Source organism: Podarcis bocagei (assembly GCF_964188305.1).
Source record: "Podarcis bocagei genome assembly, chromosome: 2".
Lineage (NCBI taxonomy): Eukaryota > Metazoa > Chordata > Lepidosauria > Squamata > Lacertidae > Podarcis > Podarcis bocagei.
In genome coordinates this window covers 26933420-26949190 of record NC_138126.1, presented here as the reverse complement: position 1 = coordinate 26949190, position 15771 = coordinate 26933420, and the positions used below count along the sequence as shown (strand labels likewise).

Sequence of the window (15771 nt, the reverse complement as noted above, 5' to 3'; positions counted from 1 at the left end):
TGGAGGTTGCACCATTTTTTTATTTGCCATTAATGTTCACAACTACCTTTTAATGTAACAAGCTGTGGTGACCCAAGTGACCTTCATGGATGCCCCTAAGTCAGAACATTGTGACAAAATTAAATGGCATGAGGACAAATAGGACTGTGGGCAGGGGAGGGGGGCATCAAGAAGAATCGACAGCGCTTACAACAAAAGGCAACTGAACAGCACTGGGAAAAAATATGTTCATAATTGGTTAAAAGTAGTCAAAAGGGGAGGGGGTGTGCTTTTTGAGAGTCGTGAAAATAAACAGAAAGCCATAGGAGTAATTTAGGCTCTTCTCTATTTTACGTGTGACAGGTTAAATTATCTTTGCAAACCAGTTTATAGATATAGCATGTTCTTTGCAAATGTCTTTTAATAGAGGCTTTGTTTTTTAATTTTCAAGGGACAGCATTTTAAAACTATGTTGAAGGAATAAGGGAGTACTGTGTATTATTTCTACAATACCCTTTATAATACAAAGTTATTTATAAAAGTAATGCCAGACATAATATGAAACTTACTGAATATATTCTTAGCAACAGTGATGTGATGTGTGTCTCATTCATATATATATCAACTAAACTTTGCTCAGAGTAGACCCTTTGAAATGAAATGAACCTAAAGTAGCCATGCCTGTTAATTTCAGTGATCTACTATGAATTGAATACAACCCTTTGAATGGGATTGAACTAACAAATCCCACCAGTGGTAGCCGCTGCATAAAGAATGCCACTTGTGCAACAAGGCTTTTCTCTGTACATCTGCCACATGCCCTGATATTGGTGGGGTGGGGGCACAGGGAGTGTGTCAAGAGAACCTTCAGCATGGGAGGAAAAGGAGGGACCGTTCTCTCTGGCAAGCTGAAATGCTTGTGCTGATGGAACATTTGCTTTAGTGTGATGTTGAATTCCTCCCATTATTTCTAAATCAACACTTGTCAAGGTGATCTAAAGAATACTTTTAATATATCTTCTTGAACTTCACAAAAGCAGTGGAGTAGCTTCCGTTTTAAACTAGAGTAGGAGAATATGAGTGCCTACTAAACTTTGTGCCAGTCTCAGTCTTACAGTCTTGTAGAGACAGATCGTCCTTCTGCAGCAAAGTAACCTTATAGAAAGAACAAAATGAAATGGATAGCTGCCAATAAACTAAAGAAGAGAAGCCAGCAGAATTAATTAGAAGCATAAATAGCCACGTTCTTAGTTATAAATAAGCTGGTTCTGGAAGACATTCATTAGCTGAACATTGTGCACATTTATACTCATTATAGGACCTTGTCTCTACTGAACAAATTAAAAGCTATTTTGCAGAATTACATGTTCCTAAATCAGCTGGCACAGATTTCCAAAGCTTGACTAAACAAATCATCATTCCATAAAACTGAATTTAGTAAATAGTTTAAACCCAAAGAAATAGACATTGGAATGACCTAAATTAAAGTTTTGAAATCAAAGTTTTATAAGACTCAGTACTCTGTGCCCCTCCATCCCAAGTGTCTTATGTCTACTGCATCTTAAACAGCATCAGTGTTTTCCAAAATCTCTTGATGCTTCCACCTGATGTACATGACTGTGTGTGCAAGAGTTTGGGGATATGTTTGTTTGTCTCTGTAAGTGCTTTACAGATGTATATGAATCCCATGCTTTAGTGCCTGAAACACATCCTGACTCATGAAATTGAACAGGGCAGCCCTTGAGCATGTGTAGTTCTGTATAAATATTAAAGCCACTACTTGTATTGCAGCCTTAACATTTTGTAACGACACACTTAACTGCAGGTATACTAGTTGTACTGTGTGATTGAATTTTTCGCAGTAGTTTGCCATTTCTGTGTTGTAAAACAGAAGTTTCAAAGGGATGTTATGTGGGCAAACAAGATGAAGATGGTAAACCAGTGAAGCGTTTCTTTCACGTACTAGCAAGTATAGAGATTAAAAACAGTTTGAGGATTCAGTGAGAATTACATTTTGAGGAATACAGTTTGAGAAATTCACGGAGAAAGGAAAATTCAGTGGTGTAAGCAGGCCTTTGTTATGACCCAGAGACCATGTACTGTATACTCTGTTTATTATGGGGATGGTGATTCTACAACTATATCCTTTAGGGGAAAACTGTTAGGACCATTTCAGCTTGCTTCTGACCGGGAGACACAGCCTTGCTTCCATGATACCTTTGTCAGAGGAGGGGTCTTCCGGGGTGCCTGTCTCCTCAGCCCCATAGGAGTTAAAGACTGTAGAATAAAGTGAGGGTTTGAAAGCCAGCCAGCTCCTCTGAGGAGATGAGGTTTATTGCACTGTAGTACAAGGTAAAGGTAAAGGTAAAGGACCCCTGACGGTTAAGTCCAGTCGCAGACAACTCTGGGGTTGCAGTGCTCATCTCGCTTTACTGGCTGAGGGAGCCGATGCTTGTCTGCAGACAGTTTTTCCGGGTCATGTGGCCAGCATGACTAAGCCGCTTCTGGCGAACCAGAGCAGCGCACAGAAACGCCGATTACCTTCCTGCCGGAGTGGTACCTATTTATCTACTTGCACTTTTTGGGGTGCTTTCAAACTGCTAGGTTGGCAGGAGCTGAGACCGAGCAACAGGAGCTCACCCCGTCACGGGGATTCGAACTGCCGACCTTCTGATTGGCAAGCCCTAGGCTCAGTGGTTTAGATCACAGCGCCACCCGCGTCCCTGTAGTACTGACAACATATACAAGACTTCATTTGGAGGCAGAGACAGCAGCTCATTAACTACCATAGGAGGGTCCTGGGAGCTCTGCCCTGGTGCCCTGAACACTGACCCGTGTTATTCCCCCATGAGCCTTGACCTCATACCTATTTTTAAATTTTGCTGGTTTTATTTGTATATTGATAATTGCTTTATGTACAGCTCTTGGAAGATCTTTGAATGAGCAATTTTTAAATTCTTCTAAATGAAATAAATAAAATGGTCTGTGGTTCAACTTCCACCACCTCTGTTTGTATGCAGTCATTTCTTTTTCTGTCTTTTGTTGACTTTTATCCCCTGGCTCTGTTTGCCAGATTTTTTTTTTAAGTGTTTCAACAGGTTTTAGATTTCTTCCATAAGCGTTCAGCAATATTCATGAAAGGTGATCATCTTTCGCTATAAGGCCATGTACACACTGAATAGTTTATAATAAAGAGAAACAGTTTGTAAGAAGCAGGAAGCCCAATGAACTAATAATCCATGCTGCTGCTTGTTTTATTCAGAGTTCATTTTAAGCTTTGAAGTGAACATTAACAAACTGCCATAAATTGTCATATATACAACAGCAAAATGAATAGGTAATCTGAGTCAGTGAGTATATCTGCACTCCTGGGTAGTTGCTACCATTTTAACTCTTGTTTTTGCTGCATTTGCTATCAAGAGGAAAATAGTCAATCAGAGTTGAAGCTATGAGATAGAATTGAAAATTGAATTGAAAATTGAACTGAAAAGTAATTTTGCTTTAAAATGTTTTGCAAATGTAGACGTTAAGTGTGAAATGAATGCAGCTAATGACCATAGCTGGAAGAGTTATGCACCTGCTGATCAGAGGGATATTATTATAAATGAGGTTGATTTTTCCTGTTGACTACCTCATTCTTTCTCAACGTGGTCTCATTATTTTCCTGTCCCATGTCTGACCCCTCAGATAGGAAGACTCAAGCATAAACATAATAAAAACACATTAACTCCTGTAGAGCTTTTCAAATGCTTTCTGATATGATGAGAGCTGTGTAGTTTTGTTTTTGTTTTTCAAAAGTTTTGCATAGGAGCTCCTGCTTTTTTCACAGCAGAATTAAAGGTTGAATTTCCTGGCAAACACCAATCATAGCTCTTGGGTTCATATATTTGCAGGTGACAGTCTTAAGTATTCTGCAGGTTTCAAAATGTGTTCCTTTTGAGGAGGGTTCCTTAAACCTCAATGAAGTGTGCTTCTTAAACAAAACCACGCTGACCAGCTAAGATTGTGGTTTTATCCTGCCAGGGCTATAATACTTGGGTTGTATGTTGTTGCTGTTGCTGTTGATGATGTATTAAGTTGTTGTAGAGATTTGTTTTCACACACTCTCTCTCTTCTTTCTTCATATATTGTTTGTCAGCTGAGCATCTAAGAAGTGCCAATCCCCAGCATGACGTATAATGGGAAGAGAAAGGAAACATATATAGAAGAGTTGGTGTATTTAAAGGATCCAAAATATTAAATGTCTGTGTTGTGAAACCTCCACTGCTTTTGGGGTGGTATAATTAAAACACATCATTCTTTAGGGAAAACAATGTGACTAACTTGATTTGGTAGTCTCTTGTGGCATATTCTAAATTTAAAAGTCTCGTTTAACCAGATGGGTTAATGAACAATCTAGCCAACTACATTGGTTTCTGGCAGTGGCCAGCTAGAAACTATAAGAAAGTTGGTCATTGTGATAATACTCATCCCTTGTATTTAATTCCCACCATCTGACAGAGGTTTGCTGTCCCTGAACACTGCAGTAGCACTCCTGGCTTTCATACTTAGTGGTGGTGGGATTGAGTTTACTAATGCTAAAGAAAATTGTATATTTTTTTAAATATTTTACTTAATTTGCATTCCACTTTTCGGACTGAATGATCCCTCAGTAGACCAATATTAATTTAAGCAATGTATAAAGCTTACTTCTGAAAGTGTATTAGAAAGATCAGCTACCATTACGTTAATAAACCGCTTGGACAGTTGCTTCCATACCTGTAGTGAAACTGGAATCTTGTTTTTTTGCATTATGCAGTTATTCAGCCTGGGTTGTTTTTTTTAAAAAAATGTAAACATATGGGGGGTTTCAGTGCCGACATAGAGTTCTTATTTGTGATGGCTTCCTATTCCCATCACAGGAGAGAATGGATTGCTCCATATGTTAACTTGTTTATAGGGCCTGGTGAGTTGTTAAATATGTTAAAGGGTTACCTAGGTTGACTGCATTTTTTTAAAAAAGCTCTGAATCAACCTTCTTTATTCTGTACAAAGATGGCTGAGTTTCATCACATTTTTCCTTTGCTTTTTCATTGATATACTAGATATTACAAATGCTGCTTTATAAATGTTGATTTAGAGAAAAGATAAGGTTACATAGGATGGAATAGGTTATATTAAGGGATGTTGTCAATAATTTTTTTTCATTCAAATAGCTGATCAATAGAACCCATCTCTCGATAAATTGATTATTTTTCTAATTACTTCATACTTTTCTCTAGTAGGTTGTTTTGATCATTAAGGAAACTTCCCATATTTTCTTTAGCCTTTTAGTCAGAGTTGGAGTTTTCTTTCTTTGCCAAAGCTGAGCAATGCAGATGTCAGTGCTTGTGAGAAGAGTTGTAACCATTTGTAGCTCTATGTTGCTAACATCTGATTTTAATATGCATGAAAGTACAGTTTTATGGTTTCTAGATGTATTGTGGCCTGTAATTCTTGCATTACCTCAAGTACTGAATTTAAAAATTGTTTGTTTTCTTAAGTTCCAAAAGGTAGCTTTTGTACCTAAGATACTGTTAGGAAAAATGGAAGAAAACATCATTGTTTTGAGAACAAGTGTAAAGTTGTTGGTAAAAACATTTTCTCTTTAAGGAGAAGAAAGCAGGTGGTAGGAATTAAAAGTATGGTTGCTTCGATTTCCAATCTAAAAACATTTGTAGTGAGCCATTTTCTATTGGGGTAAATTCTAGGATGAAATTAAGCCAGCTTGAACATTCATGGAAACCACAAGGAAGCAGAAGGTACATAGGAGCCTCTTTATCAATCTGAACCAAGTTGATCGTGATTGCAGTCTAAATCTATTAATGATGTTCAAATCCAGTGTTCTGGCTGTCACTGGAGGAGCAGCCTGAATAGTTAGCAATAAGCTTGTGTGTTGTTAATTCAGGTTTGGAGATATGTGCTTGGGAAGTAAAACCGACATACAATGTTTTGTGTCTATCTTTAAGCATACAAAGAGCGCATATGAAATGGCAGGTGGGTTTTTAGAAAAAGAACCTATAATGATTTCCTATTTAGTGGGGTGACAGCATGTCCCAAGATAACACAAGCTTAAGGGACTGAAAAAGCATGATTATTAAAGGCTATTGGCTTCTCAGTTCATACAAATTGAATTCTTTCATAGGTTGAAGTGCTGTGGAAATTTAGTGAAGAGTGAAGAGCATTGAAATAAAATTAGCATGTAAAGTGATTTTATATATTCAGGCTTGTAGCCACTAACTTTGAATTTGAGAGAGAAATCTCATTACTTATCTTGTAAAAGGGGTAATACCGTATTTTTCGCTCTATAACACGCACCTGACCATAACACGCACGTAGTTTTTAGAGGAGGAAAGCAAGAAAAAAATATTCTAAACGAAACAGTGGATGTATGATTTTTGTGGTTCATGCTGTGGCCACAAACGTGATCTGACGGTGAGTTTGGGGTAGCCCAATGCAAAAATCCTGAGGATCCATGTGGATCCATGCTTTGTAACCACGTTTTTGCGCCATTGCAGCCCCATGAAACAGTGGGTGCGTGATTTTTTTGGTGCAGGCTGTAGCCATGGACATGCTATGTGATCTGATGGTGAACTTGGGGTGACCCAGTGCAAAAATCCTGAGGATCCATGTGGATCCGTGCTTTGTAACCACGTTTTAAGTGGGGAGGGAAGGAAAAGCATTCAAGGGACAAGGAGCATGCGTGGGGGTGTGTAGAGAAGGATGTGGCTAATGATGCAGGCGAGCGGTTAAAGGGGAGAAGGAACACGCGTGGGGTGTGTGGAGAAGGATGTGGCTAATGATGCAGGAGAGGGATTTAAGGGGAGAAGGAACACACGTGGGGAGTGTGGAGAAGGATGTGGCTAATGATGCAGGCGAGCGGTTAAAGGGGAGAAGGAACACGCGTGGGGGGTGTGGAGAAGGATGTGGCTAATGATGCAGGCGAGCGGTTAAAGGGGAGAAGGAACACGCGTGGGGTGTGTGGAGAAGGATGTGGCTAATGATGCAGGAGAGGGATTTAAGGGAGAAGGAACACGCGTGGGGTGTGTGGAGAAGGATGTGGCTCATGATGCAGGCGAGCGGTTAAAGGGGAGAAGGAACACGCGTGGGGTGTGTGGAGAAGGATGTGGCTAATGATGCAGGCGAGCGGTTAAAGGGGAGAAGGAACACGCGTGGGGTGTGTGGAGAAGGATGTGGCTAATGATGCAGGAGAGGGATTTAAGGGAGAAGGAACACGCGTGGGGTGTGTGGAGAAGGATGTGGCTCATGATGCAGGCGAGCGGTTAAAGGGGAGAAGGAGCTCGAGTGGGGTGTGTGGAAAAGGAGCTTTTCGAGCTGAGAGGGGAGGGGGGAGGGAAAGAGCACTGTTGCTTTAAAGGAGCCAACCGGACAGCAGCCACTTACAGCAGTGTAAGCAGCTCCTTTCCTCTCCCACTTTGCTCCTTCTCTCCCTCTTTGCTGCTTTACGCAGCTAATGGCAAATCCCCTGCAACCCAAGTCCTGCTCAGCGGATCAGCTGAGACGCTGGGAGAATCGTAATTTCCCTCTCTCCCTCATCCCGTGCCCTCCTGTCCCCAGCAGCCTTTTAAAAAACTTTTTTACTGGTTTTCACTGCGCTTGTGGCTCAGAGCCCTCCTGTTCCCTGCCGTCCCTCTGCAGCCTCATTGCTCCGTTTAGAGAGGGTTGCTAGCTGAGGCTGCAGCAGCTGTTGCTGGCTACGCAGCACTTTTCCGGCTCCCTATGGCTCCCGTCTGTCCCTCCTCGCGTGTAAGCGGCTGCTGCCCGCTTTGCTGCCATGGCTCTCCTTCCCTCCCTCCCTCCTCGGCTCCTCCCCCTCCTCCTGGCTGTAAAGCAAGCAAAGCTAGAGCAAGTGCAAAGCCCTGCAAGCGGCTCCGCTTTGCTTGACTGACGGCAGCCATGGATCCAGTGAGTGCATTCGCTCCTTAACACGCACAGGCATTTTCCCTTACTTTCTAGGAGCAAAAAAGTGCGTGTTTTGGAGCGAAAATTACGGTACTTAAACTCCCTATTTGCTGTCCTTGATTTAAAGGTTCTGCATATGAATGATGGTTTTCTGTGGTTGCCCAGAGATAGTGGTTATTGTATTGATGGAGATCTCTTTTCCTTCCCCCTCTCACCTTTTCTCTTTTACAGGATAACTGATTTAGGAAATATTAAAAGAAGGTTGTATTTATCAACAATCCACAAGGAGTTGTCCGTAACCCCCCTACATGCAAAAATTCCTCTTTTTATGATCAAGCGCAAAATTGTAGGTATATTTCCTTCCAATTTATAGTTCCCTTTTCCTTTGCATTGCAATACTTCTAAGTATCTGTAAGAACTGTTAAAGTTGATCATCATGGTCCTGGATATCAGTACTTATGTCTGCAGAAGACAAGAAGTTCACTTTCTGGTTCAGTCCAAAGCAGTGATTTAAATTAATTGTATAAGCGGGTACATGTGCATGTGCAGAAAGAACTTCAATTTGGAAAAGTATTAGGAATTTCTGTAACATGAAGGTCAAACAGGTGTGCTAGTGAACTCTACCATAGATCCTACTTACCACATTCAGACTGTTATTTGAGGGTTCCAAGCCCTGTCCAAACATAGGCAGAACTTGGAGTGAGTGAGCAGAGCACAAATTTTTGCCTGGGCTCTTGATACCATTTTCTGCCCTTCATGCAACACCAGGAGTCATTAGAAGTGCAATAGCGATCCCATTTCAATGAATCTATGTGATATGGTCTATAGCATCAGTGCTGCTTGCTCCAAGCTAGTGCTAAGAATAAGTCTTAGATATGAGAATTAAAACATCCTGGAAAATATGCCTTCCATCTGTAGGTTTGTAATCACTTTGTTCACCCAATTGTGTGCAGAATGTATGAATTCTGAAAATTAAATTTGCCAGAGGTTTCAGGTGTGACCATGAATTTTCCTTAACAAGCAGATGTCTGTCTGATATGTATTGCTATCTAATTGCATATTTTGGGTGAGGATATGGCTTCCCATCTGCACTGCACTGCAAAATGCAACTTCCATCCTTCAGGCCGCTAATCATGTGCAATATTTTCTTGCAAACTACAGCTAATTTGAAGGCAATTTTTTTCATATTAAAGCAAGATCCTGCCAAGGATGAAAACAGTCTTAGCATTTTTATTTAAATAGGTATTTGTAGGCATACGTGTACTTTACAAGTAACTGCCAAATACATTGAACTGAGAGAGAGAGAGAATGAGACAGAGACTGTTTGCAAAATACTTACTTACTTGGAAAAGTCATTTTTCTACAACTTTTTGGAAGGCATTTATACTAATAACTTCATTTTAGTTTTCTCCTTTTTTCAAGCATGGCCTTAAAAATCAATATGTACCAGACAGTCATACCACTGAGGCAGTGGTTAATTCAAGATCATAGATCAATTGTACAGTTGGACGGGACCAGGATGGTCATCTAGTCCAACCCCCTGCAGTGCAGGAATCTTTTCCCCAACATGGGGCTTGAACCCATGACTGTGAGATTGAGGAGTGTGGTGGAGTCTCCTTCTTTGGAGGTCTTTAAGCAGAGGCTTGACAACCATATGTCAGGAGTGCTCTGATGGTGTTTCCTGCTTGGCAGGGGGTTTGACTCGATGGCCCTTGTGGTCTCTTCCAACTCTATGATTCTATGATTCTAAGTCTCACGCTGTACTGAGTTTTCCCACATCCTTACAATGAATTATTTTCCTGCATCTTCATTTTTGGGGTGACTATGTCAGATTAACACCAGCGTTTCAAGACTTAAGTATTCCTTAATCTGGAGCAAATAAAATTCACTCAAAATGTGAACTTTAGTTGTAAGATTCCACTCGAAGAACAAATTATTTGATGGGGATCTAGCAATTGGACTTTTATATGGTTGGATGGTTTTTGTTTGTTGAGAAGGTAGATATAACCTTCCTTGTGATGTCTGACTCTAGATTTTGAAACAGAGCAGCTCTGTAGTCATATGAATACATGAATCTGGTAGATACCAAGATCAAACTTGAAATTTTCTGGATACATAGCATGCAACTAAATGTCTAAGTGTTACAAATTAAATTGCAGACACAAGGGGAGGGTAACTCTTCTTGCTGGGGATGCATTATGGGGCAGGGAGACATCTCTCTTCAGCTATCCTTCCCTTGTTGCAATCAGAACTGAGAGCATCCTCCAGTCCCCCGCATGCCCCCCCCCCGATCGCCTCCCCCAATTCTCCTAGTCATGTTGAGTGTGCATTCTGATTGTACAGAAGAGGAAAGAGATAATCCTCCATTCACTCTGCTTTCCCCAAAAGCAGTGGCTGTTAAGTAAGAGCATATGCCAGTTTCTTAGTATAGTACATACGGTATTTTTGAAGGGATTTTGAGGAAAAATTCTCTCTCACAAGCAAAACAAGTAATTTCTTCATTGGTAATCTTAAATGTTGTCCCTGCATCAAATAATGCACACAGATTAGTTAGAACAATGTTATCAATGTTCCTCAGAGGTGGCAAGCCCATTAAGGAATGACATTTTGCACTGAAATTAATGAATGCTTAAGACACCGATTAAAGCTTTCCCGTTACTTTTTAGTTTTCACCCAAATACTTTGTTTTCATCTAAATATTTATTTTATTAGGGCTTAGCAAAGACAATTTCCTACACAGCTAGAGCTGCACATTTCCATTAGTACATACTAAAAATGAATATTGATATTTCTTGTTTCAGTATACAGTGTTTTAGTGTGTTTGTCCTCTGGTTGTGACAGAGTGTTTGTCTTACGTAATTTGTTGCCATTCAGTATACCTCTTTTGTGGAAGTCAAATGGAACGTGCCTAATATTGTCAGGTGCTCCTGGAGAGAGTTTTCTCTATAGTTATTTAAGAAATGAAGAACACACACCATTTCTTAAATAACTCTGTAGGAAAATCTGTACAGGAAGACCTGACAATATTAGCTATGCTCCATTTGACTTCCACAAAAGAAACATACCAAATGGCTTCAAATTACACATAGTAAACACATTACTGCTATAGAGGTGAGCTTCACAATGTTAAAGTATTATTGCCTTCCATTTCCAGATTTATGTATAGTTATAACCCCAGTTAACATCCATGGTGCTAATCCTGCTCTTTACAAACACCATATCCTTGCACAGAAGGCATATTTGTACACAACTGCAGGACTGAAACCACATTAACATATCCATATCAACAAACTGCCCAATGTGAACTAATTGGGGGGGTATTCTGACAGTTGTTGGTCACTACTACTAATACTGTCCTTTGATTGACATTTGGCATATGGCTGCTCTTAAAAACATATTCTCAATTTTGGTGTTATGGATCCAAGTGCAATGCAGAAAAGGAGGCAATCTCTTAAGAATGTTCTGTTTCTTAGGGTAAGACACGCAGAGTAGGTATGGGAAGCGTTGACTTCTGCATTTAGCTCTCCTGCGGCACAAAAGAATAACTGTGGTGTGCAATCCCATGAGTTGCATGGGATAGAGAAGTTTCTTTGCCCAGTGACTTTGAATGGAGCAGGTAAAGTTGTCCTTCATGCAACTGTTTTATCTGCTTACTTGCTTGCTATACCAACCAGTATAATCAAGATGTCACAAAAGATTGACACAGGCAATTCCGAAGGGCAGGACTTCTGTTCCCTGCCCTAGTCAGTCCAATGATTGGCTTCCAGCACTTAAAAAGTGTGGAAGAAGCATGGGTTTTTGTAAGATAAGTGCAGGTTGCCACTGTGCTATATTCAGTGCAACAGGTGTGATGCTGCTGCATCCCCCATCACAGTGAATATGAAAGGTGGTTTCTGTGTTCCTTCATGAATGCTAGGTCAGTCTACATGTGCACATGTTCAGTACAAAATTTCAGCTTTACCAGATAGCATTAGTTAGTGGTGAAGCTCTTGAACTGACCTGGGAGGCGGATTGTAAAGCTGGGGATCAAAAAAAGCTTGACTCTTTTCTCTTTAGGGGATGCAAAACATCAATTGGCTATTTCTGACCCAAAGTAAAAGACTTGAAACAAACTTCTAAAATTTTGCTACATGTTTATAAGTTGCTTTTATCTGGGGCTTGTTCCTTAGTTCCACTAAGATTTCTGTCTCATTTATTGCTCTAGCCCTGATTAGCCTCCTTCAGGGCTGTCTTGATTGTACTCCAGAGACATCATCAACCCTGAAGATTGGATACTGAGGGGTGCCCTGCTGGCTTGTTCTGTACCTGGGATTGTATTTTGAGACTGTGTCTAGGCTGTGAGAACTCTGTACTAAAGAGAAATAAAGCAAGATCTAGCCTGATGTGCTACCTGTATATATTAGGTAAATTTAAGCCACATGCTATTCTGGGTAATTTCTTCTGCTAGTCGTTGAATGAGACAAGAAGTTATGAAAGACCCTGAACAACTGGAAATCCTGTTGCTCAGGAAGCTTCACTAGATGTTTCCCATATACCTTGAAGCCAAAGTTTGTTGCCAGAAGGGTTAGAAATGCTTTTTAAAAAATATAAATGCTGATAGAATGCTGAAATCCCAAATCAAATTCTGTTCTGTTTTTGTGTGTGTTGAACTGCAGAACACATACACATCTCTCATCATGCCACAGGTTACAAACCTGCTTGTTCCCAATAGGAGAAGGCAAGCTTTCCTTTAGGGATAAACATAAGGCACTCAAATATAACAACATTTCACAGACAATAGAACCATCCTTTATAAGAAGCTAGTGTTCATGTGTCTCTTTCATTCCTGACACTGCAGAATGATATACCCACACAAGATTTGGAAGTTGCAATTTGGAAGTTCATTATCTACTGCCATGGATTTCTGAATTTAATGTCACACATCAATGGTGTCCTAAATGCTGAGCTACCTGGGTAAAGGCCACCTGGCTCCTCTGTGACTTAAGATCATCAAACCAGTGGCAGTCACAGGGGATATGATTTCTTTCTTACATGGGCCTATGGTTACATCAGAGAAAATCAGCCAGTGGTATCAATGTGTGTGTGTGTTGAGACAAATATAGAGAAGGAGAAAGCAAGCAGCGGGAGAGAAGTGGATTGCAATTTGGCAGGGATCCTTGATAGTCATAACCATTTATATTGATTGCTCTTTACTAGTTTACCACCAGCCATTAATATGCACAAGCAACTCAGACTGTACACACTTAATTTAAAAGCAAGTATCACTGATTTCAAGTACAAGATGCATGCTAAGAGTTCAGAGTGGAGGCAATTATAGACCACTTGCATGGCTGCAACATTCCTTGATATGGAGAAAACATATATTCCATGGACTCTATTACCTGGGTTATGAAGGCGCCCTAAAGACGTTAAAGCAAAGATTGTGGGATAATATACACAGTGACTTGCGATCCCGATCACACACAGTCTGTAGTCTGTTGGCAGTAGGAGTACAATATGAGCATGTATTTAAGTTAAAAACTTACATTAAAAACCTGACAGTACCAAATTACCGAAGGTTATTTACCAAAGCCAGATTAAACATTTTCCCTTCTGCAGTATTCGATGGCAGGTTGAGAGGAGTTCCCTACCAGGACAGACTTTACTTGTGTGCCCAAGACATTGATTCTGTAAAACATATTTTGCTGCACTGTGTGAAATACGAGCAAGCCAGGGCTGAACTGATATTACCCTTGCTGGTACCTTTTCCCAGGAAAATCAGGGGCTCACTATGTCAGGTTCCTATTGGAAGACCGGACAAACGCTAGAACATTAGCAGTGGCAAATATTTTATCGGTGGTTGCAAGAACCAATGATCCCTATCTTTAAGTCTGAACAAAATGCTTGTTTAACCTGGTGGTAGACTGTCTGAATTGTGTATTGCTTTGTAATGATTTGTTGGGTCTCTGGACCATAATAAAGATTAATGAGGATGATGATGATGATGATATATTCCATGGAGCAGCTACAGGAGAGTTGGGTTGTACAGTAATTATGTTCAGTGGTAAATTTCAGTGCTGATTTCTTTTACAAGACCTGCGTCTTATGTAAAAGTGTCATTAAATCTGTTTTCACTCTTTTCTTAGTGGTGCAACCTGTGCATTGACTTGGTAGCATTCACCAGCGAGATATTCAAAGGAGCCGTTTTCCAGTCCTTGGATGGCATTATTGTTTCAGCTAACTGTAAACTGCGAAAAATCTTCACACTGAAGTCAAAGCCCCTGGATACAGATGATGAAGATGGTGTGTTAACCTGAACCTCCTGGAGCTGCACTGAGTTACTGTCGTATCATACAGTTTCAAGCTTGTCTACCAGGCTTCTATGATTAATCATTTGAGAGTTTAGACGATTTCACTGCAATTAATGCAAGTACAGGTCATGTATCTCTCTGGCTCAGGGGTTGTCAATGACATTAGCTAAGTGTGGTGACAAGGTGGGAAGGCACTTACATTTTTATAAAGCACTGCCTGCATTAAAACTGCATTGTGGAAAAGGTTCCATCTTTAAATTAGCATACAAAACTGCTAATAATCTTCTGGCGAGCTACCTTCAGGTAAGTATTTCATTAAGCAATTTGAAAGAGAGCTTGTTATTTAATTATCAGTGGGCTCTTCTGCTGAGAGATGTCATTTTCTCAAGGTGTCTTCTAAAAAGAAAATTGTCAAGACTACCTACATTGAAATCCAGCCATTATTTTACTTCATTTTGGAAATGGGACCTCTGAAGAAGGAAAAAGATGGTTTTGATAATGAGCTGCTCACTATATTAGTGAGAAGTCCCATTGCTCATCAGCCACATGTTACTCTTTGAATGCGACACTATCACTGTGTCTAAATAAAAGGAGTCAGGTCCCCTCTGCCCCCTTGCATTCAACTCTGCTCTTCTTAATCTGGGCTGAGTTTCTTCCAGTCAAATGAACTCCCCCACACACTGCAATCTGTTTTAGACTAGATTCTTCAGTCTCCCAGTATCTTCTCCAAAAGTAAGCAGTAAGAGACTTTTGGCAGATAATAGTTCTGAGGCTAGTTCTGCATTGTAATTTGAGCTTTTCCTCCAACCTGCTTATTTATTTAAACTTTAAGTCTTTGCATCTTTTTTGTATCTTGCTCTTTTGCTTCAATTATCTGGAACTATTTGCAATTACATTCTGCTCATAGCACACAGTGCTCTGGATTGTATAGGTTCCCTTGGGAGACAGCCATGTGGCTATCTCTTAACTTTTAAGGCAGGTGGTTAGAGTAGATGACTTTTCCTTCCTTCTATCTCCTTGATGCTGAAATAACCTTTCTTTCTTCAACCTAGCCCCATCGCTTTCCCAAATCAGTACAGACTTTCCATAGTCTTTTTCTTCCAATCTACTCTTACTACATGTCCTGTTTGTGGCAATGGAATATAAAGCAGCATGTGATAAGAGTTTTGATGTGGTGTCAGTAAACCAAACTAATCTTTGAAAGTTCAGAAAGCTAGGTAGGTTTTCCAAGCTCAGCATTTTTTTGGAAGCCACAGAACTGTGACAAAACATTGTAAGTTGGTCACGTTTGCATCCCAACCCAGCCCCTCTGACTAACTGCAGTGGCGTTACTATTTCAAATACATGAGTACATGAGATGGGAGAATTCTTCTGCTTTAAAGACCTCTAGGAGGAGGCAACAATGAGTGAGCTCCTGCAGATAGTTTGAATCTTATGTTAGCTTTGCTTCTCAGTTGTGTGCTGGAAGGGAGCTCTGCTTGCCCACAGAGAAGAGCTGTCACTGGCTATTGGAGGCATTCTTGTAGGCTATCAGTGGAAGAGAGGACTGCTTTAGATGATT

General features: G+C 40.4%; 1 protein-coding gene across 6 annotated transcripts in view; it reads left to right on the top strand.

Annotated features, from left to right (window-relative positions):
- Positions 1-15771, top strand: part of CFAP20DC (CFAP20 domain containing) — a 153202-nt gene that overhangs the window by 46157 nt on the left and 91274 nt on the right. For all 6 annotated transcript variants that reach the window (XM_081184097.1, XM_081184098.1, XM_081184096.1 and 3 more), the window contains 2 exons: positions 8152-8266; positions 14046-14202. In XM_081184097.1, coding sequence (XP_081040223.1) covers positions 8152-8266; positions 14046-14202 — 272 coding nt within the window. The remainder of the gene's footprint in view (positions 1-8151; positions 8267-14045; positions 14203-15771) is intronic.